The sequence below is a fragment of the Streptopelia decaocto genome (assembly GCF_964273445.1).
Source record: "Streptopelia decaocto genome assembly, chromosome: 3".
NCBI lineage: Eukaryota > Metazoa > Chordata > Aves > Columbiformes > Columbidae > Streptopelia > Streptopelia decaocto.
Genome location: NC_138656.1, coordinates 121378003 through 121405474, shown reverse-complemented (window position 1 = coordinate 121405474; position 27472 = coordinate 121378003). Strand labels below are relative to the sequence as shown.

General features: G+C 62.9%; 1 protein-coding gene across 1 annotated transcript; it reads right to left on the bottom strand.

Annotated features, from left to right (window-relative positions):
* Positions 1–8: 8 nt before the first annotated feature.
* On the bottom strand, positions 9–27472 carry NRBP1 (nuclear receptor binding protein 1). The gene is made up of 18 exons (XM_082049628.1): positions 27389–27472; positions 26962–27184; positions 16580–16702; positions 16155–16256; positions 15974–16063; positions 15487–15527; positions 14137–14231; positions 6174–6257; positions 5860–5918; positions 4732–4830; positions 4529–4661; positions 4278–4380; positions 1772–1822; positions 1533–1668; positions 1409–1462; positions 1033–1096; positions 911–966; positions 9–738 (listed from the first exon to the last, which is right to left on the bottom strand). Exons 2-18 carry the CDS (start codon positions 27166–27168, stop codon positions 640–642), a joined length of 1596 nt encoding a protein of 531 aa, XP_081905754.1. The 5' UTR covers positions 27169–27184; positions 27389–27472; the 3' UTR covers positions 9–639.

Below are 27472 nucleotides of genomic sequence, written 5' to 3'. Positions count from 1 at the left end.
CTCGCGTATTTACAAAACAGTTTATTAAAAATAGGAAATGATAGAAATGAGATGCAGGAGCGGCGCCGCCCCCGCGGGCTCCCCCGCCGCGCAGCCCCCGTGCCCGCAGCGCCGCGCCGGGAGCGCCGGGCCCGCAGCGGGGCCCGCAGCCCGCACCGCCGGGGCGAAACCAGTAAACAAAGTGCAGCCGAGCAGCGGAGGCGGCGAAGCGGCGGGGGCGGCCCCGGCGGGCGGAGGGAGCGGAGCCGGGGCGGGGGCGGGGCCGAGGGCCGGCCCGCTCACCTTTAAATTAAAAAAGAAAACAAAGAAAAACAATTCTGTGCTGTGCAAAAGACACTTTGTACAATTCAAACAGAACAAACTCCATGCACATGAACGAGGGGGGCTGCAGGCAGCCCGAGCCAGGACCCGGCTCCCCAGCACCACCTGGCAAATCCCAACAGAAACAGGGCTGGAAATAATACTGATGCACAAAGTCCCCTTTAATAGGCGGGCGGGAGGATTGTCGCTGGCCCAGCCACGGCACATGCAGGACGAGCTTCCAAGCGCTGCAGCTGGGGCTGGCGGAGGCCCGGCGGCGATGGACACGCGGGACGGGGCGCGGGCAGCGACGCCGCGCCGGCGCCTGGGCCGGGGCCGCTAAGAGGAGACGGTGACGGCCGTCAGGGCTCCGTTCCGGGTGTAGTAGAACTTGCTGAAAGCCTCTTCAAGTAAACAGGTAAGTCTGCTCTGGTCAGCCTGGGAAGAAGGAGCCGCAGTGAGGGCAGGCCCAGCCCCTGCAAAGCTCGGCTCACAGAGCCGGGCTCAAGCAAGCTGGGCACACGGGCAGGGCCCGTCTCGCTCCTCCTGCCCCCAGCTGAGCCGGAGCGATCTGCACAACCGTTTACTGGTGACCCGGATCCCCGCTCACCTCGCTGATGAACCCCAGCTGCACCAGCTCGGCTGCCAGCTCCTGGATGTTGTCATCTGCAACACAGGGACGGGTGTGAGCCGCGCTCGGAGCGCACGGAGCAGGGGAGGAACGGTACTTACTGGGCTGCAGGTCACAGCTCAAGTGTCGATTCAACTTGTCTTCCAGTTTCAGCAGCAGCGTTAACTGCGAGGTAGAGAAGTTCTCATGAGGGACTGCACGGTGGCCACTGCAGGAGCCCCCCCAGAAATCCCCGTCAGGACAGGAACCCCCCTGCTCAGAGCCCCGGGGAGCCCGGCAGAACCACCACATGCAGCTCCGCTCCAAACCACGGCCCGCAGCACCATCCTGCACAGCAACCCCAGATCGGGGGGGCTGAAAACACGTGCTACGGGCCAGGTGAACCACGGGACCTGGCTCTGGGCCCAGAGAGCGCAGCGGTGGCGGGGGGGAGCAGCACACCGGCTGCCCCAGCGCGGCCCGTGCAGGTGAACGTACGTGGTGCTTCACTCCCTCCTCCACCGACTCGATGTTGCACTGCATCAGCACCACCTGCAAGACAGGCAGAGGCCCGTGAGTGCCGCGCGGCGCCGGGGGGCAGGACGGAGCTCCCGTGCCTCACCTTGCGGGTCTCCACCTCGGCGGGCTCCGGGGTTGGGGTCTTCACCGACGGCGGAGCGATGGGAGATTTCACCACCACCTGCTGGGGCTGCTGGGGCCGCGGCATCCCGAACGCCGTGAGCGGGTAGATGCCGTTCCTGCCGGAGAGGAGCGGCGCCTGACGCTGAGCTGCTCTGACACCTTTGCAGTCTCATACGCAGTGTAAGTTTCCCTTCCAAAACAACACGACAAAACTCCTACCTGACATCCTCCAGAAACTTGTCCAGCTCCAGCGCTGGAGACTGAGAGAAGCTGGGAGAGAAAGAAAAGAAGCACTAAGGTGAGAGGTCATTGAGAAGTCATCTAACATAACCATCTTTGGATGCAACTTCAATCCCCGCGTCCCAGACTGTGTCGTGCAGGATGAGGGCAGCGGCAGCGAAGGGCGAGACGGGCTCTGGTTCTCCTCTGCAGGAGGACGAGGCAGCACCAATTACAGCCGAACGGGTCTCGCCTCCCTGCGCAGCGCACGCCGCTGTTCGGGAGCCAGCCCAGCCCACACCACGTTTCCAAAGACCCGTCACACCAGACCCGCGCAGCCCGGGCCCATCTCGGAGCCGCCGATGTGCGGTGCGACCAGCCGCACCACTCCAGTCCAGGGATCTAACGCTCTGCCCACGTCTTCCCACTGGAGCTCAGGACCCTTTCGTTCAGCGTGCTGGTTCAACACAACGTCTCAGACAAAGTCTTCCCGCCAGTTTGTTTTCAGTTCCCCGGCCCCATGCTCCCTGAGCACCCTCCTCGCCGGCAGCAGAGGGGGACGAGCAGCCCCGGCCGCCCTGCCCTTTGTGCTGTAACTTGTGTCTCTGCTGCTCTTCCTGCTCCTCAGCCTCGAGAACACTCAGTTCCTGCAGGCGGTGACGATTCCCAGCCCCGGCCAAGGGCTGCTCTGAGGTCGCCACACCGCACCGGTAACGGCGTCAGACGCTGCACCCGGCCTCTGTGCCCTCCTGTCCTATACCCGCAGCCCGACACCACAGCTGCTCTTGGCAGCCCAGCGCCGCGCTCACGCCGAGCTGGACACCGTCGCTTCCCGTGGTGCTGCTTCGCGGCCGAGCAGCAGCTCTTCTCCAAAGCTGCACTTGCCTTTGCGCGGCTCAGGGCTCGGCGACACCACGACCGCCCACAGCGAGGGGCTCACGTCCTCCCGGCTCTGATACACGGAGACACAGGTTCTCCGACCTTACTGATTCCCCAGTAAAGCACCTTCCTCCCTTTAGTCAGTTCAGCTTTTCAGTGTCTGCTTGACACAGCTTCTGTCAGACTGGCTGCAACAGGAGCTCTGAACCGCCGGTATTCCCCAGTCAGGGCTGCTCGAAGGGCTCCAGAGGTCGGCGACGAGTCCTGCTGTGATCCCGAGGGCTCTGCCATGATCCCCAGCGCTCCGCCGCGACCCCGAGGGCTCTGCCGCGATCCCCAGCGCTCCGCCGCGACCCCGAGGGCTCCGCCGCGATCCCCAGCGCTCCGCCGCGATCCCCAGCGCTCCGCCGCGACCCCGAGGGCTCCGCCATGATCCCCGGCGCTCCGCCATGATCCCCGGCGCTCCGCCGCGATCCCACCAGATCCATGTGAGCTGCAGGTCTGCCCCGGTCCCCAGGCCGCTCTCCAGCCATCTCCAGCGCACACGACCTCTGTTCTTCCCCGTCCTCCAGGACACTAACAGTTTTCAGCAAAAATTCAATGTTTTTCTAGCTCGGTTCGCACGGCACTGCGATGAACCACCTGGGAACGATGCTCTCCGACATTCAACGTCACTCCTGTGCTCTCTTCTCCCTTTCCGAGCGCCTCCGCGGCGCTGCGCCAGCACAGAGCAGGTCCAGGCGGGCACCTGCCCGACAGACGATGCTGCAGCTCGGAGTCCAACCCGTGCACAGAATCCACCCTGCACTGCTTTGGCTATTCACTCCTTATCCTCCACTTGGAACCTTTAACTAACAAAAACCATTCCAAAGGGAATTCAGGACTATTATTTATTAGCACTACAAAGTCAGAACGTTGGTTTTCAGAAGGTCGGTGTGGCTCAGAGAGCTCCTCAAAGGAACGGTGCGTTCTAACTTGTCATCTTGATCACTTTGTTTGGTAAGAGCGTCCCCCAACGCGGGGCTGCCCGGCAGCACCCAGCCTTCTCTGGACACAGCGTCCACTTCTCTCAGGTGTTTCCGCTACCCCTCACCGGGCCGAGTTCCGTTACCATTGTCACTCCCGCTGCTCCATTCGCACCGTGGTCCCTTAGGGAGCCACCTGCACCGCTGCAGGGGCAGCCGCTGCCCAAACCAGCCTTTCCCTTCGCGTGTTGTAAACGAGCTGCCCCATGGATAAAACCCCGCAGAGCCCTTTCTCCAACACGCTGGACTCCGTGTGACCGGCCTGCGGTTGGTCCGGGTCGCCCCCCAGACCGCTCAGCCAGGTTTGCGGAGGTGCTCCAGCGCAGGCCGACTGCCCAGCCCTCCACCGGGGAACATCCCGCCCCAGCTGGAAGGAATCTGCTCACAGACCGGGGCGCGAGGTCTGTCACCCAGGACTCACCCTGCGCAGACGGTGCGCCCAGAGGGCGACTGCCCCTTCACCAGCAGCACCAGCAGCTGCCTTCTGTCCCCCAGTGGGTGGCGAAACACCAACACAAACGTGAGGAGCCCTTCGTGTCCATCACCCCAGTGCCCTGGCGCCCGCCCCACGCGCGCCCAGCCGCCCCGCACGGGCTACTCACATCATCCTGACTCCTTCCCTGTCCTCGTGATTGATCTCTGCCAGCACTGCACTCATGTCGAGGTTTTTGGTCATTTCTTCTAGAGCATTTTCAGGAATCATATCTATTAAAAATGAAAAAAAATTAGACCCAAACAACCACAATTCCTTTCCAACCTAAGAGAAGCAACGAAACCCCAGGTGCTCTGTGCCGCCGGAGCAGGCAGGGCACCGCGCAGCCCTGCAGAACGCGGCACCGCGCTCCGTACTCACGCTGGTGCCCCACGATGCAGTGAGCAGCCAGCAGCTTCAGCGACGGCACCTCGAACAGCGCCTGGTGGAACAGCAGCTCCCGGGCAGTGGGACGCTTGCCGGGGTCCTGCTCGAGACACTTCTGGATGAACTCCTGGAAGACAACGGCTGCGTGAGACCGCGTGCGATGCCGACGCGGCCGCGGGCGCCAGCCCGGCCCTCACCCTCTGCAGGGCGTCCTCCAGCAGCTGGATGGCACTGTTAATGGCCTCTTGCGGCACGTACGACGACTCCCCGTTACCCTGGATCTCCAGCACCGCCATCTGCAAACGCAAAGCAGCGCGTCAGACGTCCCGAGTGACTGCGCTCGGAGCGCGGCCAAGCTGAGACCACGACAGTCTGATGCTGCTTCAGGTCACGGTCTGTGGGCGCACAGAACGACTGCTTCATTACAATAGCTCGTTTCTGTTATCCCAGCAGATCACCAGGGAGACCTGAGAATGGCACCAGCGTCACCTCAGACGGCATCTCCAATTTGAACCTCGTGATCCGTTGGCTCATACTTCTCTCGATAATTACATCCCCTAATGAAGCCGTAACTGGCTGACCAGCAGAGCCCGCAGCCCTCGCGGCCGTACGACGTGCTCTGTGCCACCGGCAGACAAGCAGGCACACGACGCCATCCAGAACCATCCACCCACACATACACCGATTCCCAGCGAGGACAGGCTGGCAAAAGACTCTGCACAACGTCTTAGGATTCAGCTCAGGCTTTGCTTCCTAAAACTTGTGTTTCCACAGTTCTCTTCCTGCCTCACCTATGGGATGTGCGGCACAGGTTCCGGACTCTGTGGGCTCTGACAACCCTTCCCATAAAACACCCTCACCAGCAGCTCCGTGTCACCTGGGCCTGCTGAGCGCCGGGGCAGAGAAACCACCGAGCTGCTGAGCCCAGGTGAGTCAGACCCGCACCCGACCAGCACCAGCACCTGCCAGCGGGGCAGGCTGGCCCAGGGGAGCCGGGGCTGCACCGTCCCGCCGCAGCCGCCGCAGCCAGAACAGCGAGTTCTGTTCCCCACGGGCCGCCTGCAGCAGCGACTGTTCCGCCAGCCAATGGGTCAGACTTCAGAACTGGCCAAGACTTGCAGAGTAATGAATTTTGCATCAGCAATTTCAGAGAGAACTAAGCGTTACTGAGCTCTTTACGCCTCGGTGAAGCACTCAGGGGAGCCTGATAGGGAGAACAAAAGGCACTTGTCCCCAGGCTGACCCCATAACCACAGCACCTCCGCAGCCCCCTCTCTCCCGGCAGCTCGTTCCCTCTGCCCCACGGCCAAAGGCTCCACACTCACCTCCAGGGCACACATCCCAAAGGAGTAAATGTCCACGGCAGTGGTGACATTGGCAACCTCTGTAACACAGAAATGACACCGTTATCGGCCCATCCTTGCACCCAGCAGCACCGCAGGACCACATCTGGGTCAGGCTGTGATAGCCCCGCAGCCTCCTCTCCCTCCTCTGCTATCAGGAGACAGAGAAGTTGGAGCATGTAAACAGGCAAGTAACTCAAAACTGTTAATGGGATGTCTCACGAGCCCGCAGCTGAGAACAAGAGGCAGAAGAGCTCGGAAGCGTCAGTAAGGCCAACAAAGCGGCTGCACCGTACCTCCGTATTCTGGGGCAAAGAAGTGCAGGTTCTTCTGCTCCTCACGACAGGTCTTCACGTGGTTGTTAATTGTGTCCGGCGCCACTAGAAGAAAGTCACAAACGTTGAGGATGCAGGAAGCTGCAGCCATCCCGGCCAGAGCCCGGCACGCCGGCTCCGCCAGCCCCGCCACCTGCCCTCACGTTTCCCGTCGCCTCCTCGGCTGCAGACGGACCAAGGCAGCTCAGCGCTACCTGCAAGAGCAAACCCGGAGGCCACAGCTCCTGCTGAGCGGGCAGACAAGCTGCGCGGGACTCCTGCTGAGGAGCAAGTTCTCAAGCACCCAACTTAAATCAGACCTGCAGTGCCTGTCACAAGCAACTCAACTGTACCAGAAGCCCTGAACAGCCAGAGGTGCCCAGATCACGGCAATCAGTCGCCCCCACGGCGCTCTGGGAGAGGGACAGACCCACGGGGCAGCTCTTGCACACGCCAGCAGGGCACGGGTGCCAAGCCAAGCTGCTTAACGAGGAGCGACGAGCAGCCTGGGAGCAGAGCGGCCACAGCCACCCCACAAACCCCCGCGACCGACGCCACGAAGATCTGGGCACCCCCGAGGCCTGGGCTGTAACAGCCCAGGATCCCGCTGACCTCAGTACGGTGGACTGGAAGAGTGAGCAGGAACCCAAGGCCCGTCTGAAGCTGCACGGTGAGCGCAGCCGAGGTCCAGCACCGCGGACACGGGTGCAGCGGCACTGCCCGGTGGGGCCGGGGCCCTGGGGAAGGGCAGAGGGTCCCCAGGGACAGACACCATGTCCACAGCACTGCAGGGATCCAGCACACCCCCCCAGAGCTGCACCGACACCCCGGGCAGGAACCCCAGCACGGAGCTGCCCGGCAACACCGTCCTGCAGGTGCGGAGCAGAACCAGACCCACACACAGACATCTTTCGAACCACCTTTTGTTTAGCTGCGTTTTCCAACACATCTCTAAATACTGTTAGTACTGTGCGTTGGACAGCAGGGCCAGTTCGACACCCAGCGCCCCGTGCTCTGCTGCCGGGCCCTGTTTAACAACAAAGAGGCAGCAATCGGTCCCCTACCGGACTATCGACAGAAACCTCAGCCGATAACATGGCCACTGCCACACCAGAAAGGCAAGGACAGCGGGCCCTGGCCCAAGCTGCGCACGCTGTCTCGTGGCTGTCTCTATCGCCCCACACGTCTGTGTCTCACCACGGACGTGGCATCGAGCGGCTCTGCCCCAGTCCCGCGGCATTTCTGGCCAGAGCCGGGCCTGCCCTGCCGTGGAACCGCAGCTCACGCAAAGGCGGCTTTGGGTCTGCTGACCTGTCCCCGCCGACACTCCGGTCCTGGTGCCCCCAGGTTCCAGAGTCCTGGAATCCTCAACGTGCATTCCTGTGGCTGTTGCAGAGCCCGGCTCTGCCGCTGGGTTAGATGAGCCACACGCGGGCCTGTTCCTGCTCCGTCAGCTCGCACCCAGCTCACGTCGGCGGCGCTGGAGGCCACCGCGTGACCTCGCTGGTGAGGCAGCGCAGCGGGGGCGCACGGCGCCGGGCTCCCTGCGCGGCCGGCTCTCCGACACAGCTCTGAAGGACTCACCGCCACACAGACAGACGGGCCGTTACCCCTCGGGACAGCAGCCCAGAACCTGGGATAAGCAGCTTTGGGTTTGGTCTGGTGTGGTCACTACTCTAGGTCCCTCACCCTGGTGTGCGAGTCACTTAGGACAGACGGACGTTTGACAGGAGCTTTGCCTGAGCGCAGATTTTAAACCGAACTCTGAAGTGTAGAGCTAAGAACACACACTTCAAGGTATCTGACACGAGCTCCTCTAACCGATTCGCAGTCGCCACCCACAGTGACGACTGTTCACTCTGAACGCTCGGATGCACGAAGGTGAAGGACGGTCTGTTAAACACAACGAACAGCGAAGGTCAGAAAGGAAAGTCAGGTCACCAACATCAACTACAAACGCCTTTCTCAGCCACAGAGAAGAACACAGCAGGGGCAGACAGACACAGCGCCACGGCACTGATCGGTCTGGTAGGGAATGAGAAAAGATGGATTTCACAACAGGATTCAGCCAAACATGGTGTCTGTGCATGGCAGATGATACGAAGGGATGTGAAGCACAGTGGAAGGTAGGACAAGCAACGTGGCTTTGGCAAGCTGAGCTCAGTCTGACAATAAGGGCATAAAGAGGAACAACCAGCGTTGCTGGAGGAACACGCAGAGCTGGCCGGACTCCTCAAAGCCACAAGGACGTGTTGGAGCAAAGAGCTCCGCAGGGTGATCGCAGCTCATCGGCGCACGCCCGTCACCCGAGCGCCAGCCCGGGGCACGCGGGCGTCACTGCCCCGCTGTCACCAGCGGCAGCTCCAGAGACGCCTGGTCCCGCAGACATGGCTCTTTCAAACACTGCGCACTGCAGAAGACGAATTGTCCTCGTCCTGTGTCCATCTGACACCCACCTTTGCTTGGCACCCAGCACACCCAGCAACCGAACCGACACGTGTGACCGCATCTGCTCCAGGGACACGCGGCACCAGATGGAGCAGCCGCAGAGGACCCGCCAGATCAGCGCCTGCCCATCCTGGCTGGGACTTAGGAGCTTATCAGCACTCTATCTGGAATAACTCATGACAAAAACAACTTCCTTGCGAACAAAGTGTGTAAATAGATTTGAACCCTGCACACAAAACCAAGGTCCGAGTTCTAGGCCAGAGGAATGAAGGTGGTGACCAGGCGATCCCCGCTCGGGCCGTGTCCCGGGGCTGTGCCGGGGCCAGCGGGACTGCCGCTGTGGCGGCGCGGGCACAGGCGGCGGCAGGGCCCCGGCTGCCGGCCACAGCCTCGCTCCCGCGGGCACAGGCGGCGGCAGGGCCCCGGCTGCCGGCCACAGCCTCGCTCCCTGCGGGCACGGGCAGCGGCAGGGCCCCGGCTGCGGCCACGGCCTCGCTCCCCGCGGGCACGGCGCGGCGGCAGGGCCCCGGCTGCGGCCACGGCCTCGCTCCCCGCGGGCACAGGCGGCGGCAGGGCCCCGGCTGCGGCCACAGCCTCGCTCCCCGCGGGCACAGGCGGCGGCAGGGCCCCGGCTGCGGCCACAGCCTCGCTCCCCGCGGGCACAGGCGGCGGCAGGGCCCCGGCTGCGGCCACAGCCTCGCTCCCTGCGGGCACGGGCAGCGGCAGGGCCCCGGCTGCGGCCACAGCCTCGCTCCCCGCGGGCACAGGCGGCGGCAGGGCCCCGGCTGCGGCCACAGCCTCGCTCCCCGCGGGCACAGGCGGCGGCAGGGCCCCGGCTGCGGCCACAGCCTCGCACCCCGCGCAGGACGCGCCTGCAGCCACAACACGGGGCGTGGGCTGAAGCGCCGCGGGCCAGGCTGCTCTGGAACGGCCGCCCCCAGGGGAGCCGCGTATGCTGGGAAACAAAGTCCTCCAAACGCGACTGTGGAAATTATGCTCCAAGCAGCACTGCCTAACAGAAATTTGGACTGAACCAGTATAAATGCAATTAGGGTCCACAAATTTTAGCACTGCAAGCTCAGCTCCCTCAGTGTCAGATCTCTCCGATGACCACTGTCTCACACCCCCCAAGTGAAGCTGCACAAACGACCTCGGAAGGCTTAACGAACAGAACAGTCGTGCCCCGACGGCAGGGGCGGTTGACACAGGAGGAGTAGGGAGGCTGTCCACATGAAATTCCAGATGAGTCTTCAGCCGTCGGGGAGGCTGCCAAGCGTCCCCTCCTGTAACGCGACACGCTCCAGTCTGTGCTCAGGGGATCCTCCCAGAACGGGCGGGAGGAGCCTTTAACACGCCGGTGCCCTGCGCGTCCGCCGCTCACAGCCGCTGTGCTGCCGCCTCCGTGGGTCACCACGCGTCCGACACACCTGGAACCCACGGAACGGCAGAGGAAAACACAACCCAGACGAGCTGACGCAGCCGGCGCCTCCAGCGCAGCACACGAAGAACAGATCTGAGCACAGGAGGGGCAAGTTCTCAACCCGGAGCACCAGACTGGGAAACCGAACCCTTTCTAGACAGTCCTGTTCAATGCAGGTCTACAAGACAGTTACTTCCTGGTGTTCCCACGAGTGACCCGACTTGCCGCAGCACAAAGGAGGGACACTGAGCAAGAGGCGAGAGCCAGCTCAGACCTGCAAAATAACCACCAGTTTGTCACCATCACGGCACAGCAGGAGCCGAATCTGCTACGTGTGCGTTCCGCAAGGCCAAACCCACCAATTCCTACCACTAAATCTGACTTCAGAACAAAGAAACAAGCAAACAACACCCTCCCCAGAAGCGCCCACCAGATCGCAACCCGTGCGGGCGCCGGCTGCGGTTTCGGAAGCCAACCACGGCAACCAGCAGCCCCGACCGCCGCTCGGCCGCTCTGCCCATCACCAAACCCAGGGCAGGGCTCTGAGGAACAGCAGCCGCGTCACGAGATGCCTGTCAATTCACTCCAATTAGAAATTAACCTCGTGCTGTTCCACCCCGTTTGTTCAACGGTTTCTCAAGAACAATCCAAATGTGAGGAGTCCTCACTTGATGACAGGCTTTGACACCCAGGAGTCCCAAAAACAACACAGACCGCGGTGAGACAGAGCCTAAACCCAAAGAGAAGTACCCTGCATGGTGCCTGGGAGCTGCGCAGCCCCGGCACGCAGCTCCTCAGCAGTCCCGGCGAGCCGGATGCGGCCCCGCAGCCCCGGCACGCAGCTCCTCAGCAGTCCCGGCGAGCCGGATGCGGCCCCGCAGCCCCGGCACGCAGCTCCTCAGCAGTCCCGGCGAGCCGGATGCGGCCCCGCAGCCCCGGCACACAGCTCCTCAGCAGTCCCGGCGAGCCGGATGCGGCCCCGCAGCCCCGGCACACAGCTCCTCAGCAGTCCCGGCGAGCCGGATGCGGCCCCGCAGCCCCGGCACGCAGCTCCTCAGCAGTCCCGGCGTGCCGGATGCGGCCCCGCAGCCCCGCACACAGCTCCTCAGCAGTCCCGGCGTGCCGGATGCGGCCCCGCAGCCCCGGCACGCAGCTCCTCAGCAGTCCCGGCGTGCCGGATGCGGCCCCGCAGCCCCGGCACGCAGCTCCTCAGCAGTCCCGGCGTGCCGGATGCGGCCCCGCAGCCCCGGCACACAGCTCCTCAGCAGTCCCGGCGTGCCGGATGCGGCCCCGCAGCCCCGGGGCACTCGGTCCCTCCCGCCGGACAGCGGCCCGAGCGCGGCCGCGGTTCTACGCAGCCGAAACCGTTGGTTTGGCAGAGAACGCGGCTGGCTCTGCACACAGAGCTGTGCGCTAGATGCTGAACTGCATCCATTCACGTTCAATCTTCCCAAATGAATGCCAGCGGGGTGGAAAAGTTCTCCGTTCTTCTGACGGGTTTTCCTGTGCCCCTGATTTCAGCTCTCCAGTATTTTTATCTAAACCACGCTTGCCTTAGTTCAAAAAAATACCAAAGCCAGATCCACGATACCCTAACAACCCCCGTTTCAATTCTGTGTCTCCCACTACGTGTCTCAGGCGCCTGTCAAGGATGTGAAAACCAGCAGGACACACCAGGTAACACGAGAGCGAAGTAATGGCTACGGCAGAACCAGCCTTAACGCGTGTCACCCGCAGCCTGGCTGCTCAGCACTCACGTGAAGCAGGAGCCCTATACCCCACAGTCAGTGTTTGCAAAGCCCAGTCACTGTTCCAGATCCACGGATTAAACCATTTCCAGGTTTCACATGAACAGCACAAATTAGAACAAGTTCTCAAGACACCAGCCACACAAGCTTGGTGTTTCAGGGCCGCCCGGCGCTGTGCCAGCACCTTCCTCATCCCGCAGAGCAGCGCGGCCCGTCCTGCGCCGCCGGCCCCGCGCCAACGCGGCTGCTGAGCGCCGGCGACACGTACATTACGTATACAGTGGTAGTCACATCACAGGAGCGAGAAGTTTGCTCACCATTAGCAAATATCCTGGGAAGGCTGTTGGTAACAGAGCAGCCCGTGAGCGGGAAGCAACACAAGGCAGAAGGCGACGAGCTGGTGATGCAGCGAGCGCTGCACAGCGACAGCGGTAAGAACCGCGGCGAATCGCGGGCCTGCCCAGCCGCCTCGAGAAAACACGTTACACAGGGAGCACCGGGGCTCCTGACCGAGAACCAGGGCGGGCAAGGGACACGAGACAGCGCTGACCAAGCGGGAGCTCACGGCCCGCCAGTGCTGCTCCGTGCGGCGCTCGGCAGCCTCAGCACCACACAGCTGCGCTTCCCTGTGTCCAGCAGCGGCTCCCGGGCACGGACCTCAGCAGCAGAGCCCACCGACACCCCTGGACACAGCACTGAGCAGCAGAGTTAACACCGAGTAAGACTCGGTCTCCTGGCACCTTGGCCTGGAACTGAGAAGAGAGTCTGGACAGGCCGCAGTTAAACACAATGAATCCTGGAGCCGGTCTGATGGAGACAGGAAAGCGGCTGCCCCAGCCGAGCACCCGGAGACACAGCTGGGAAACCCGTCACACCGCGGAGCTTCCCTGCTGTGCTGGACCCCCGCCCGGCACGTGGGCCTGTCCCGGGACACCGGAGACACCACAACACACCATACAGAGCTCCCCTGCTGTGCTGGACCCCTGCCCGGCACGCGGCCCTGTCCCAGGACACCGGAGGCGTTACAGGACACCCCAGTCTGAGGCCTCAGTTCTGCCGGGTGCTCCAAGAGCTGCCCAAAAGGATTTTAGTTCAAAGCCATCACCTCTTTCCACCTGTGAGTGGTTCTTACACTCCCCATGAGAACTACAGGAAACATCTCTCAACATTGCTTAGCGCAAGCATCGAACACCTGTCTGAACACAGCGCCCCCTCGCACCAGAGCGCCCGCAACCTAGAACACCTCAACCTGTGCCCTGTCACTTGTTACGCAACACAGAAACACAGGGAACCACGGGATGGTTTGTGCGGGAGGGCCCTTCCCAGCCCCCCCCTGCCATGACAGGGACATCTGCACCCGCTCAGGCTGCTCAGAGCCCCGTCCAGCCTGGCCTGGGATGTCTCCAGGGATGGTTCAGCCACCACCTCTCTGGGAACCTGGGCCGGGCTCTCACCACCCTCAGCACAAACAATTTCTGCATCATGTCCGGCCTGTGGTTTAGGAGAAGAGGCTATTTTTAGATGACAGGCGAAGCAGAATATTCGTTCCTATACACTATTGACATCAAACCAAGAATTCGCACAAGTCTACCGGACGGCACGTGCACACTCCGGCTTGAGATACCTGCAGAAGTCGGACGGAGAGCAAGACTCCCGGTGCAAGGGTACGCCAAGGTACAACGTAACGCATCCTGACCGCACGGGTCTGCAGGGACGCGAACAGCAAAGGCGCACAAAGCAGAGCAGGCGGCGCTGCGCCGTGCTGCCAGAACCGTCGCCGCTGACCCGGGAAACGGAACATTTGGCAGGGCGGCTGCCTGCCCAGGGCACCTCTGCCAAGCAGCCCCGAGCAGGCTGGCGTCCCGAGGAGCAGCACGAGGACGCCAGAGCGAGCAGCTTGCTGCAGCCAGTCCGTAACCTGGGCTACAAATGGTGGCTGCTCCAAGCAGCACTCGTGGGGCTCAGTGGACACAGCTCCCAAAGCTCCACAACACTGGGAAGAGAACTCTGCGTATTAACATGAGAAAGACTGCAGAGCAGTCCTGGGATAACGCGCAGACACAACTTGCAAGTTTTGACACCATTTCTCAGGTCAGTCCCTTGAGCTCGCAACCAGAGAAGGGGCTCACACGGAAGCAGCACCCAGTGTCGGTCCTGCTCCTGAACGTGGTCCAGCCAAGAGTGAATTCACCACCAGCCTCTGGCCCGACTGACGCGGAGCTGGCGGAACAAGGTACACAGGTACACCAGATCAGCCCCGAGGGATCAGCTGCCGCCTGCTGACGAGCACCTTGACTCCTAGGCAAGGGCCGCCTCCAACAAGGCTTACCTGACCCGATCTTGATGAGTCCGTTGTGCTGGATGAAGATGGTGTCACAGGTCAGGTTCCCATGGATGATTGGGGGGTCACAGGAGTGGAGGTAGCTGGAGATTGAAAACAGAGACGGGTCAGGAGACCAGGAACGCCTTCGTCCCTTCCCCTCCGTGAAACAGCGGCAGAGAACAGGAGGGCACACACCAGGGATTTACAATAGCAGAAGTGACAGTTAAACGACTGTACACCAGCCTCTGGGCTAGGAGAGAACCAGGAAAATTAAGCAATTGTCTCTAACTAAATAACAACCTCCAGAACACGGGGGAAAAGGGAAAGCTTTCCCTGATGGGTCCGAAGGGCACGAGGGGTAGAGGCCACTTCACCCATCCCGATACTGCCAGGGGGTGCTAAAAGGGTTCCACTTGTACAGCAAAAGTGCCAGAGCCTCACTGGCCCTGCTCAGGGAGCACCAAAAAGGCACCTGGTGCTGTACAACCACGACTGGGCAGCTTCCCAGCAGGCACGGGGAAAGCTTTGGTGCTGGGGTCCCAGGTACCTTTGAGGGTTCCTGCAGCTCACTCTGCTGGGTTTTGTGACAGCAGCCAGCACAAACACAGACTGTCAGCCCCCAAAAGCTCAGAGCCCCAGGTACTCATCAACAGCCACCCTTCACCAAATGGCAACCGAATTCTCGCCATGGAGGGGGAGTGCTGTTCTGACATCTGGGTTGTTTTTCCCAGGCTGTTATTAGCCACACACCAGCTCTGGCTCAGGCAGAGAAGAGTCTTTAAAACCAAACCTAAAAACCCCTACATTCTATTCAACTGGGTTGCACTAAGGTGGCTGCAGAAGATCTGGATCATCGAGAAATGTATAGATCCACACACACTTCTAACAATAGCACACCATGATAATTCAGAGCCCACTGCATGCTACAGAGCTGCACCTGCCACGACTAAGAAAACGGTAAGTTTTCTCGCTCTTCTCACACGTAGTTTGATTTATCCGAGACTTCCTTGGCACATCCCCTCGGCCATGGTTAGACCCAGGTTGTAAAGCTCTGGGGAGCCACCTGAGCTCAGCTCCTGCACTCCCTGCAGCACCCGGCACAACTGCTGCGATGGAAGCCCTACGGTGCACCTGTCTCTCTATTTTAGGGGCTTCATCACAGTCTAACTGAAGCCTGTGGACGTTACAGGGAGCGCAGGTGACACCGCAGACCGTGACTGGGTGACAAAGCGCCCTGCAGGCTCCACTCCACAGAGCCTGCGAACGTTGGCAGCGTGTATGTTTACAGCTTTCGGTGCTCCAGCACGGGGGGCTCCCCTTGCCCAGGCGGCTGGAGCGCGAGAGCAGCTGGCGTACCTGAGAGCAGAGAGGATCTGGGTGCACCACCGCTTCCAGGCCTGCGGACACACGAGAGGGACACGAGTCACCCAAGGGACGAACGGCAGCGGCGCGACTCTGAGCCCATCGGCACGCGGGAGCACAGGCTCTGCTCTGCGGCTTCACCCGGCACAGGGGCACAGAGCTGTCTCCTGCTCAGTTTAGTTAGTACCAGGAAACACGCCTCCCCCCAGCGCCTCCCCAGGACAGACATCCTCCGTCTGTCCCGCACAGCGCGAAGGGACCCGCCGGCCACGCCGCACGCAGGCAGCTGCGGAACCGCTGGGAGCAGAGCAGCAGCGCGGAGCAGCCGGCCCGGAGAACCTGCGCTGGGCTCGGCTACAGCACAAAGAGGACCTGCCGCCACGGGTCGTCACCGGTGCCTGCCCATCAGGGCCCTCTGCTGAAACAGCTTCAGAGGCTGATGGCGCCAAGGGAAAATGGGCATACATGGAAAAACAGTTACCTTCTCATTCATAGTTTTGTGGTTTTTCTTTGTCTTCTTCAGGAACTGTTTCAGGCTCCCTGAAGACATATATTCAGTGATGAAGATCACCTGCGGGAGCAGTACAAGACGTTACCCTCTGTGTCACTAATTACCTGTAGGACACAGTGAGAAAACCCAACAGACTGCTCCCTGTACTTACCCTGGCCTTATTCTCCTTCACATCAGCCCAGTATTTGTGAAACTTCACTATGTTCAGATGTTCCAGCTGAATTAAGTTGTCAAATACCGCTTTAACTTTTTCCTTAACAGCAAAAAGACGAAGACACGTTACATCAGAGACCACATCGCCCAGATCTTACCTTCTTCTTAAGTCTCGGTCCCTTCAACAACACTGTACGTGTTGAGCTCCTACGCCACGAACAAACAGCGTCCGATTCGGCCCACGCGGCAGCTCGGCTGAGCGCGAGCGCACGGGCACGGCGCCGCGGGTCGCGCCGCGTCCGCGCAGCCGGGCTGCAGCCCCGCGCCGCCGGCGCCCCGCACAACGCGGCACGGCCCCGCCGCCCCGCACAACGCGCCGCGGCCCCGCCCTGCCGCCCCAAGCTCCCGCAGACCCCGGCTCACCTCCTGCAGCTTGAAGTTCTTCCGCTCCGAGAACTGCACCTCGTTCCACACCACCTCCACGCCCTCCTCGGTGTCCATGGCCAGGTAGGCGCTGTCGATGCCGGGGACGTTGCGCTGGTTCACCTGCCCGGCGGGACGGACAGTCAGCCCGAGCCAGCGGGGCCGCACCGGTACCGCGCGCCCTTCATTGGGGTGGTAATGACTCTGCTCGTTAACTTTTCCTAAACGAGCATCCCAGGACAGTGCATCTACACGTCAGGAATGGAGCACACCCGAACCTGAGCGCGTTGCAGCCCACACGAGCAGCAAGACCTGGGCACACCTGAGGGAGTTTCCTTTGCATAAAGGCTGTTCTGTAGTAAATGCTGCCTTTGGGCAACAACCCCTTAGATTCTTACAGTTTATGATACCCACAGCTCATTTAACCACCAAAAAGCCTCCAGCCATACAAAAGGGATGTAAAAAAAGTCTCAAGAACTCAGATAAAACTTTCTGCTGAAATATTCTGAAAGGCGATGGGGATAGAACTCAAGAGGAAACTGATCTGAGCACAGAGAAACCCAGGAAAGCTGCAGGTTGGGATCACCCCATTGAAACTGCTGCAGTGATTAGTTAATAGATGCAAAGGTTAACCCAGCACAAGGACATCCACACCTGATATTAAAGATGCAGATGAGCCCTAAGAAAGCAACAAAGTAAGAGGAGGGACCTGGCAAAGCCGGGGTTTAAAGCTGAGCACAAGGCTGGCTGGGGCAGCACCCAGTCCCAGGAGCCCTCCACCGGTACGAGACCAACCCTGCTCCCAGCACAGCTCACCAGAGTGTTGCCTCTCCTCAGCCAGGTATCAGCACCCGCAGAGACACACGGGTTCCCTCCTCGCGCCCCGCGCGGTTGGGGACGGCTGGAGCGGCACACGGGCCCGGCGGGTCCTGCCGCGCCGCGCCACCGCGCCCCCGCCCCGGCCAATGCGCCCCGCCCCGCGCGCTCGGGGCAGGGAGGGCAGAACGCACCTCTCACCGGCTGATCGCCCACCGCCGCCGGGCCCACCGCCGGGCGCGCTCCGGAGCCGCCGCGCCGCTCCTCCCCAGGGAAGAGCCAATTCGGACACTTGGCGAGCGGAGCGGCGGGAGCTCCCTCCCCGGCAGCCGCCCGTGACAGGCCCGTCTCACCCTGCCGGTACCGTGTTACGGCAACGAGAGCTGACCGAGTGTTCTGCCGCCCACTAACTTATTTAAACGCTAGATATAGGAAATAACTACCGAGAACACAATACTAACCAGTAAAACTGAGAAACCAGTTTCCAATGGACAGTGCTTTTAACTCTGGTGGGCTCGTACCGACTAACGTCATCCAGCTGATCAGACTGCAATGAAAACTCAAGGCTGCATTTATAAAGAAGAAGGACTAACACGGCGAAGGGGCACACACGTAAGAATTGTGAGCAGGGAAACAAGTCCACTGCGGCAATACGTTCACTGCCGTACAGTATCGATTTGAAGGCTTGCACTAGAACAGGTGTCACCTGGACCCGGCCCGGGAGGCGCCACTGGCTCCCCTGAGGGACCAGGGCCCTGCAGGGACACGGGCAGGGACACGGGCAGGGCAGAGTGCCTGGCTCTGAGGGACCAGAGCCCCTCAGGGACACGGGCAGGGCAGAGCGCCCGGCTGAGGGACCAGAGCCCTGCAGGGACACGGGCAGGGCAGAGCGCCCGGCTGAGGGACCAGAGCCCTGCAGGGACACGGGCAGGGCAGAGCGCCCGGCTGAGGGACCAGGGCCCTGCAGGGACACGGGCAGGGCAGAGCGCCCGGCTGAGGGACCAGAGCCCTGCAGGGACACGGGCAGGGCAGAGCGCCCGGCTGAGGGACCAGAGCCCCTCAGGGACACGGGCAGGGCAGAGCGCCCGGCTGAGGGACCAGAGCCCTGCAGGGACACGGGCAGGGCAGAGCGCCTGGCTGAGGGACCAGAGCCCCTCAGGGACACGGGCAGGGCAGAGCGCCCGGCTGAGGGACCAGAGCCCTGCAGGGACACGGGCAGGGCAGAGCGCCTGGCTGAGGGACCAGAGCCCCTCAGGGACACGGGCAGGGCAGAGCGCCCGGCTCTGAGGGACCAGAGCCCTGCAGGGACACGGGCAGGGCAGAGCGCCTGGCTGAGGGACCAGAGCCCCTCAGGGACACGGGCAGGGCAGAGCGCCCGGCTCTGAGGGACCAGAGCCCTGCAGGGACACGGGCAGGGACATGGGCAGGGCAGAGCGCCCGGCTGAGGGACCAGAGCCCCTCAGGGACACGGGCAGGGCAGAGCGCCCGGCTGAGGGACCAGAGCCCCTCAGGGACACGGGCAGGGCAGAGCGCCCGGCTGAGGGACCAGAGCCCTGCAGGGACACGGGCAGGGCAGAGCGCCTGGCTGAGGGACCAGAGCCCCTCAGGGACACGGGCAGGGCAGAGCGCCCGGCTCTGAGGGACCAGAGCCCTGCAGGGACACGGGCAGGGCAGAGCGCCCGGCTGAGGGACCAGAGCCCCTCAGGGACACGGGCAGGGACACGGGCAGGGCAGAGCGCCCGGCTGAGGGACCAGGGCCCTGCAGGGACACGGGCAGGGACACGGGCAGGGCAGAGCGCCCGGCTGAGGGACCAGAGCCCCTCAGGGACACGGGCAGGGACACGGGCAGGGCAGAGCGCCCGGCTGAGGGACCAGAGCCCTGCAGGGACACGGGCAGGGCAGAGCGCCCGGCTGAGGGACCAGAGCCCCTCAGGGACACGGGCAGGGCAGAGCGCCCGGCTGAGGGACCAGAGCCCCTCAGGGACATGGGCAGGGCAGAGCGCCCGGCTGAGGGACCAGAGCCCTGCAGGGACACGGGCAGGGCAGAGCGCCCGGCTGAGGGACCAGAGCCCTGCAGGGACACGGGCAGGGCAGAGCGCCTGGCTGAGGGACCAGAGCCCCTCAGGGACACGGGCAGGGCAGAGCGCCTGGCTGAGGGACCAGAGCCCTGCAGGGACACGGGCAGGGCAGAGCGCCCGGCTGAGGGACCAGAGCCCCTCAGGGACACGGGCAGGGCAGAGCGCCTGGCTGAGGGACCAGAGCCGGGCAGGGACACGGGCAGGGACACGGGCAGGGACACGGGCAGGGACACGGGCAGGGACACGGGCAGGGCAGAGCGCCTGGCTGAGGGACCAGAGCCCTGCAGGGACACGGGCAGGGCAGAGCGCCTGGCTCTGAGGGACCAGAGCCCCTCAGGGACACGGGCAGGGCAGAGCGCCTGGCTGAGGGACCAGAGCCCCTCAGGGACACGGGCAGGGCAGAGCGCCCGGCTGAGGGACCAGAGCCCTGCAGGGACACGGGCAGGGCAGAGCGCCCGGCTGAGGGACCAGAGCCCTGCAGGGACACGGGCAGGGACACGGGCAGGGCAGAGCACCTGGCTCTGAGGGACCAGAGCCCCTCAGGGACACGGGCAGGGCAGAGCGCTGGGCGCACCGGCAGCCCGTCCGCACAGGGGACATTCCTTCTGTGATCTTCCACGGGAATCCCAACAGACCCATGACATTCAATATTCTGAAACTGCAGGTGACAGCGGGGTGATAAATGAGAACAGCACAACCAGAGCGATACGGGTTGATCGGTAAACTGAGCAGGGCATTATTGTGAAAACCAGACGCAACGGGGTGACATAGGCAGGAATACGGAATATAGGCCATAATTACATAAAGACAGCCCGAGCTGCAGAAAACAACTATTGAAAACCACCACAGAGACAAGAGGCTCCGCACGAGCAACGCTGTTCCCTTCCCGCCCCTCGGCCCTGCACAACGAGGGGTGAAAGCTCTGAGATTTAAGGACATAATCGCCATATTTATCATAATAACATGATTTTCCCTCTCTCCATATATATATACACTGATACTAGCATCTGAATATGTGGCCAGGCTTGTTACATTTAATCATTAAAGAAAGCTGAAAGACATTAATTCCTTCAAATTTTAGTGCAAGAAACATCTCAGGACGAGAGCAGCGTAAGAACACCCAGCACAGGGACAAACCGAATGCAAACGGCACCAGGAAAGGTTTCACCAAGTCCCCAGACAGCGGAAGGGCAGCTGTGGGGCAGCGTGCAGGGAAGGCGGCCCACGGGCACCCGGCGCCCACGCGTCCCGGGTCTGCTCCCCGCCAAACGTCTGCCCCACAGCACGGGGAACGTGGGGCGGGGGCTCCCCTCGCTCTGCCCCACAGCACGGGGAACGTGGGGCGGGGGCTCCCCTCGCTCTGCCCCACAGCACGGGGAACGTGGGGCGGGGGCTCCCCTCGCTCTGCCCCACAGCACGGGGAACGTGGGGCGGGGGCTCCCCTCGCTCTGCCCCACAGCACGGGGAACGTGGGGCGGGGGCTCCCCTCGCTCTGCCCCACAGCACGGGGAACGTGGGCGGGGGCTCCCCTCGCTCTGCCCCACAGCACCGGGAACGTGGGCGGGGTCTCCCCTCGCTCTGCCCCACAGCACCGGGAACGTGGGCGGGGGCTCCCCTCGCTCCTTTGCCAGGACACCTGGCCCGCCGGGGTTAACGCGTGCGGCTCTCGGTGCTCCGTGGTGCCCTGGCCACCAGCTGCCCGTGGGCCGTGCTGGTGACACCCCACGCTGGCTGAAGACGCTGTGTTCCCGCCGGGAACAGCCCCAGAGAGCCCCCCGGGACAGCTGCGAGGAACACCCCCGGGAACCCGGGGAACACCCCCCCGGGGAACACCCCCCCCCCCGGGCAGCTCTGCCAGGAACATCCCCCGGGGCAGCTCCTCGGAGACCCCCCAGCACCCTGCAGAGGGATAAAGGACACAGGACGTACAACAGCATCGGCACACAGGCAGGTTTGGGATCAAACAACAGGATTTGGGTACAATATTCAAGGGATGTTTGGGTGAAGAAACAAAAGCACAAAAAGAGAAGGCCCGAGATGAGCCGCTGGCCAAGCCCCGTGCCCAACCACCACCACCAGGACTGTCTTCTTATTCAAACGCTTCCCAAGCCGTTCCGTGCGGCCGCGCTCCCCGTGTGCGCAGCGCGGATCGGTGCTGAGCTGGGGCGCAGCAGCGCAGCGCGAGGTCTGGGGGACGGGTCTGCAGGGACACAGGGACCAGAGACGGAGCTGCTGAGGGGCTGGAGCACAATGTGATGGAGCGGCTGAGGGACCTGGGGGTTCAGCTGGAGAACAGGAGCTGAGGGGAGACCTTCTGATCTCTGACCTGCCTGAAAGGAGCTTGGAGCCAGGGGGGTCGGGCTCTGCTCCCCAGGAACAAGCGCCATTTCATAGCGTTGGCATGGATACAGAGTGCATGTTAGCCCGAGCACTAAAATCCAGCTGTAACCTCCAGCCACGAAGGGTTCTGAAGGGCTGGGAACCACCTATTCCAGTGCCAGCAAGGTCCTTCCTAAGAAAAGAAGTAAACTAGCAGCAGTGCAGTAAGGACAATGGTGCCACCTATATGACTTCTGTGGGCTTCCAGCAGCACTGTACGATGCACACAGCGGGACTGACCTGCGCTCCCAAACACCCCCGGCACAGACGGGCACCCAACCCACAGCCGGGCCCACGTGGAGCTCCGTCACCCGTCCGCACGCGGGGCCACGGGGCTGTGAGAACCGCACCCGTGCGGCTCACCGAGCGTGCAGAGCGCCCGGGAAGGAGCAGCACGGCAACCGGTACCTGCAGACACGCCCACACACGAGGGATTTGTCTCGCGGGACGAGGCACAAATGAACCTCTCCATCTCAGCAGCCACTGAAGCGGGGGCACAACGTGGAAAGTGCTCCGGCCGCTGAGCTTGCAAAGAAGTTGGTAATATGTCAAGCACGGGACAATAATCAGGCACAGACAAGGCCATTTATTTCTCAAGGGAGGTCGTCCATGGCCAGCAAGAGCTCAGACATCACTGTCCACCCAGCCCAGAAGTCAGCCCCAGGATCTCGGGATCTGCAGGGAGGACGCGCAGCCGCACGGCTGCAGCTGCGCAGCACGGAGCGAGCGCCAGCTCCGCGGGGACCGAGCCCAGCAGGGCCGCACGGACTGTCCCGCGGCTGCAGCGCCGGGCACGGCCCGGGACAGGGCAAAGGCGCCTGCCCTTTCTCCTGCTCTCCCTCGGCCCCGGCGGTGACGGCTCCACATCCCCGCGAGGTCTCGTGGGATGAAGCAGCGCTGGCCGAGCCCCTTCCCCTCCGTACCCCGCGGACGCTCACACCCGACGGGAACCGCTTGCTCCCACAGCCACGCCACCACGCAGCTTCATTCAACAGGCTGCTCACTAAGCACATTACAAAGACATTTATAATAATGAATTATATGTATACTACTATATATGTTATATAACAAAGTATTTATTACAAAGTCTTGGCTTGTGCAATCACAGTGTGTTTCCTCACCCAGAGAGAAACGCGGTCGGTGCCGCTGTTGAACACAGGACGAAGCACAGGACCATCCTGGTCTGAACGGTTCAGTCCCCCCCACTAACACGAGCTGGCCAGGCCCGACGCAGCAACCAGGGCTGAGAGTTAAAAGATTCCGCTGCAGCAGAGCACAAGATTTCCTGCCCTCACGCGTGGGCCCCTTGTCTGTCTGGGCTGTGTGGCTCCCAGGGACAGGAGGCATCGAGCCCAGCTCTCGGTTTCAGGTTTAACACCAGTCAGTGGCATAAGTCTAAAAACAAACTGCATGTCGCTGCAATCCACCTCTATTGATACGTTTCTATTCCTAGGAGGCACAGCAGGTAATTCTGAAGATACCTGGAAATATAAATTATGCGTGCTGACGTGTCACACGAGGACAGCCGAAAAAAGAGGTTTTGTCAGGGAGAAAAGCCAAAAGCAACAGGGCAGGTACAAGCTTGGAGACCCTGCCAGCCCCAGTCTCTCCCTCCCGCGACTCCCCCAACCCCGAGTCGGGGTCCTCCCTCTGCCCCCTCCTCAAGGAGACAGCGTGGCACTGGACTTGAGGAAGGGGGTGACGAGCCCCGGGACCGGCGGCCGGGAGAGGCGGCCAATGCCCCGAGCCTGCGGGTGTTCGAGAGGCACCCGAACAGCCCCTCGGTGACCCGCTGCAGCGGCGGGCACCACGACGGCCGGGCAGTGGGAACAGGGGACGCTCCCTCCAGCCCTTCCCCAGCCCTGTCCCCTCCTCAGGACGCATCCCAGGACCTTCCTGTCCCTGTCCAGCCGTGGGGCCCCGCACTGGGCACGGGGGACAACCCCCTTGGTGCTGGTCGGGCTGTTTGGTGTCCCCAGGACACGGTTTGTCCCCGGGCTCGCTGCTGGCTCCTGCTGCGCTGCTGCCGACAGCAGCACGTTCACCCTGCAGGGCTGCTCTCCAGGTCACACCAGTTCCTGGTGCTGCTTTCCCTTCGAGAACCAACACACTTCCAGTCACGTCAGCTCATGCAGCTTAGCCTGGGCTGCTGGAGCCAAAACATGACCATGTAATTCCCAATCTCGCTAACTTGATTGCGCTAACAGCTGAAACTTTTCTCCTCCCGCCCAAGACAGCCTCCGGTTCTGGACACGAACCGCGCACACAGCGCGATGCACCGAGAACCGAGAGCCGGGCACCGGCCGCTGCGCCGCACGCGACCGGACCGCTGCAGCGGAACGGACCCGGAGCGAGCGGCGGCGGCGGCTCGGGCAGGAGCCCGGCCCGGGGAGTGGCGCTCCGGCACGGCGGGCCCGGCCCGGGGAGCGGCGCTCCGGCACGGCGGGCCCGGCCCGGCCCGGCCCGGGGAGCGGCGCTCCCGCACGGCGGGCCCGGCCCGGCCCGGCCCGGGGAGCGGCGCTCCCGCACGGCGGGCCCGGCCCGGCCCGGCCCGGGGAGCGGCGCTCCGGCACGGCGGGCCCGGCCCGGCGCGGGGAGCGGCGGAGCCGCCGCGACACGAGGGCCAGGGCGTTGGTAGGCGTGGCCAAGGCAGGTTCAGCCTATGGGAGCTGGCGCTGGTGATGTAACGCTTAGCGCCCCCTGCCATTGGCTGACGCAGCTGTCCTTCTCGAGGCCGCCCCGCCCCGCCGCGGCCCGTCCCGGGTCCCCCCGGTCCCGGTGGCTCCGCCGGGCGCCCGGAGGCGGCAGAACGGGCGGGCCCCAGCGCCGGCAGCGGGCCGGCACGGCCACCGCGGGCCGCTCGGGACCAGCGCTCGCCGGGAGGCGCGGGCGGGCGAGCTCGGGAACCGCGAACCTGCGGCCTGGGGGAAACCAGCCCGAGCGCCCGCACGTTCCGGTCACAGCCAGCCCGGGCCCGCAGCCCCTCCGCGCGCCTCCTGCTCTAGGGAGCTGCTCACAAACCCTCTACAGCCATTCGTTTTTTTAAGTGAGGTTATTCCATTTCCAAACGTACGTACAAGGCGTAATTCACGGCGAGCGGCACACGCGGAGCCCGGCGCACGCGTCCTGTGGCCAGCCGCTGTTCTCTCAGATCACACCCAACCTGCTCCCGCCACCGCTGCCTCGCCCGCGCCCCGACGAGGAGCCGGGGCTGCACCGCGGCAGGGGCGGCACATCACCGTCCTCACACGTCCCTGCTGCCGCGGGGCCACAGGGCTGCGGGCCCGGCACGCCAGCGCGGCTGAGCCGTCACCGCGCCCCGCAGGGGACCCGCGCCAGGCGGGACGCCAGGCTGGTATCCCAAACACATCAGCGCCGCTCCACAGGCTGGGGCCCAATCAAGCCACAAATTTGCACACAAAATTAAGAGACAAACCAGAATTTAAGTGCAGGATGTGTTTTTCAGACACACGAGACACACGCTGGCAGGCGGGCAGCGGCCGCCGGCGCGGTCACACGCCACCAGCACCCCCCGCAGGGAGGCCCTGCGGCCCTGGCGGGCGAAGGCTCCAGAATCTGAGACCTCGAGCCCACCCCAGGTCAGTCAACAACTGTTCTTGTGGCCTTCACCAGCCACTCCTCCACCCGCGAGGTGAAACGAAGCCAATCCGCCTCACACACAGAGGCCTCCGAACCACCCTGCCACTCCCACCCTCGAGCTAGAACACTAATCCAGCCATCCCAAAATGTTAAGGAACTTACTGTGTTTGGGCCTTAATTTGTCTGCAGATAGGGAAACTGAAATCCAAAGAAAACACCAGAGCCTACCAAACCATCACTTTTTGCAAAGGAGAGTACAGAAAAGCCTAGAAGGAATTTTACCTTCCTGTGTCACAATGATCTGTATTAAATAAAACATACTGAAAAGACAGCACAAACTAAACACCAGCTTTGTTCCCCACATGTGCCAATTCAGCACAGATCCCAGGAAAAAGCACATCACATTACCGTAAGGAATGTATTGTGGTGGATGTAATTAAAGCTTCATGGCGATACTCCCCCCATTGCAAGCTAAACCGAACAGCTCCACCAGAAAAGGCACTTTCTTACCATACCACACTGGGACTGGGTTAACAAAACCAGGACAGCTTTCAGGCAAGAAAAGGTACAAAACTGTGGGAATACTTGACCTTACTTTGACCTCCACATTTGCATCAGAATAAATGATTTCCACCACCACCAGAGCCTGAATTACCCTGTGTCTATAATAATGGATAAAGCAGATAAACCTCTATGCTCGGCCCCAATTTGGGTGAGAAAAGCTCCATCAGCACTCGTGCCGCAGCGCTGGAGCTGACGCTTGCTGTCGCTCAGCAGCTCCCGCAGCACACGGCTTGTCCAGTCAGAGCAGGTTCCACTGAGCCAGCATGAAGCAGAAACCAGTTTGTGGAGACCGGCCCAGTAAGATAACCAGAGCACAGCAGAGAGTGGAAAATGGGAGAGGTCCAGAACAACGAGATCTAATCTACAGGAGGGTTTGGATATACGCACCAAGAAGTGGATGTGAATCAGACAAGCCAAGAAACAAGTCTGCATGAGCTGGCTATGCTTTTCCTAACTGAAGACGCCAATGCAAACCAAAAGCAAACCAGAATTCAACGCGGATGAGCCTGGGTAACTGGCTGCGTCTGCAGCAGGTGCTGCTCCCGTCACAATCCCTTGGAACGCCAAGGGCTCTCTAGTCATTGCTCTGTTATTCCCGGAGCAAAAGAGCTGTGACACAGACGCACGCAGGAGCGCAGGAGACAGTCCCTGCTGGCCCCAGCAGCTGCTGACACCGCCCGCCTGCGGGGCTGCGGCCCCACGGACCTGCAGGGAGCAGAGCGGCTGCACTCCGGCCTCCGCATTCCCGACCCCACGGCCAGACGGCCCCACGGCCGCACCCGCCTCCCTGCCGCCCCCGGAGCGCGCCGGCCGCTCGGCGGGGCGCGGGCTGACCGGGGGCAGGGGAGCAGCCGGGGGCAGGACCGGCGCCCGCCCGGGACCCGCACCCCGCCCGGGGCTCCCCCCGCAGCCCGGCGGTCCGGCCCATGACGGCCCCGCACTCACCTCCTCGCGCCGTTTCTGCCACCGGCCGCACGGCGACTCTTCGAGGATCTCGGACTCGTCCTCGCTCTCCTCCTCCTCCTCCTCCTCCGGCGGCGCCGCGGAGGCCACGGGCGCAGACACCGAGGTCATGCCCGGGCCTGACGACGCGGACTCTGGTTTGGAGTCGGAGCCGCTGCTCGGCACCTGCTTGGACTCGCCCTCCGACATGCTGCGGTGGCACAACCTGCGGGCCGGGGGCGCGGCCGTGAGGCGAGGCGAGCCGCCGGGGGACCAGGCCGGACCGGGCCGCGCCCGCCGGGCCCGTCAGCCGGGGCCGCGCCCCTGGCCTGCGGGTGGCGCCCGACCGAGCCGGTTGCGGCCCGAGTCGGCGGAAGGCAGCACGGGAATACAGCGAGGGGGAAGCGGCAGCCCGAGGCCGCGCACTTACCGGGCTCGCCCGGCACCTCCCGGTCCCAAAGCGCGTCGCTCCTCCGCAGACGGGCCGTGGCCGCCAACCGCCGCGCTGCGTAAC

What these genes read in the sequence shown, in the direction of transcription:
- NRBP1 (XM_082049628.1), bottom strand. Translation starts at nt 27,168, where the DNA reads ATGTCGGAGGGCGAGTCCAAGCAGGTGCCGAGCAGCGGCTCCGACTCC. An exon ending in ACTCATCAAGATCGGGTCAG is followed by an intron (nt 6,258 to 14,136) that starts GTAAGCCTTGTT and finishes ACTTTCTTCTAG; the next exon opens with TGGCGCCGGACACAATTAAC. An exon ending in AGGAGGGAGTGAAGCACCAC is followed by an intron (nt 1,097 to 1,408) that starts GTACGTTCACCT and finishes TCTACCTCGCAG; the next exon opens with TTAACGCTGCTGCTGAAACT.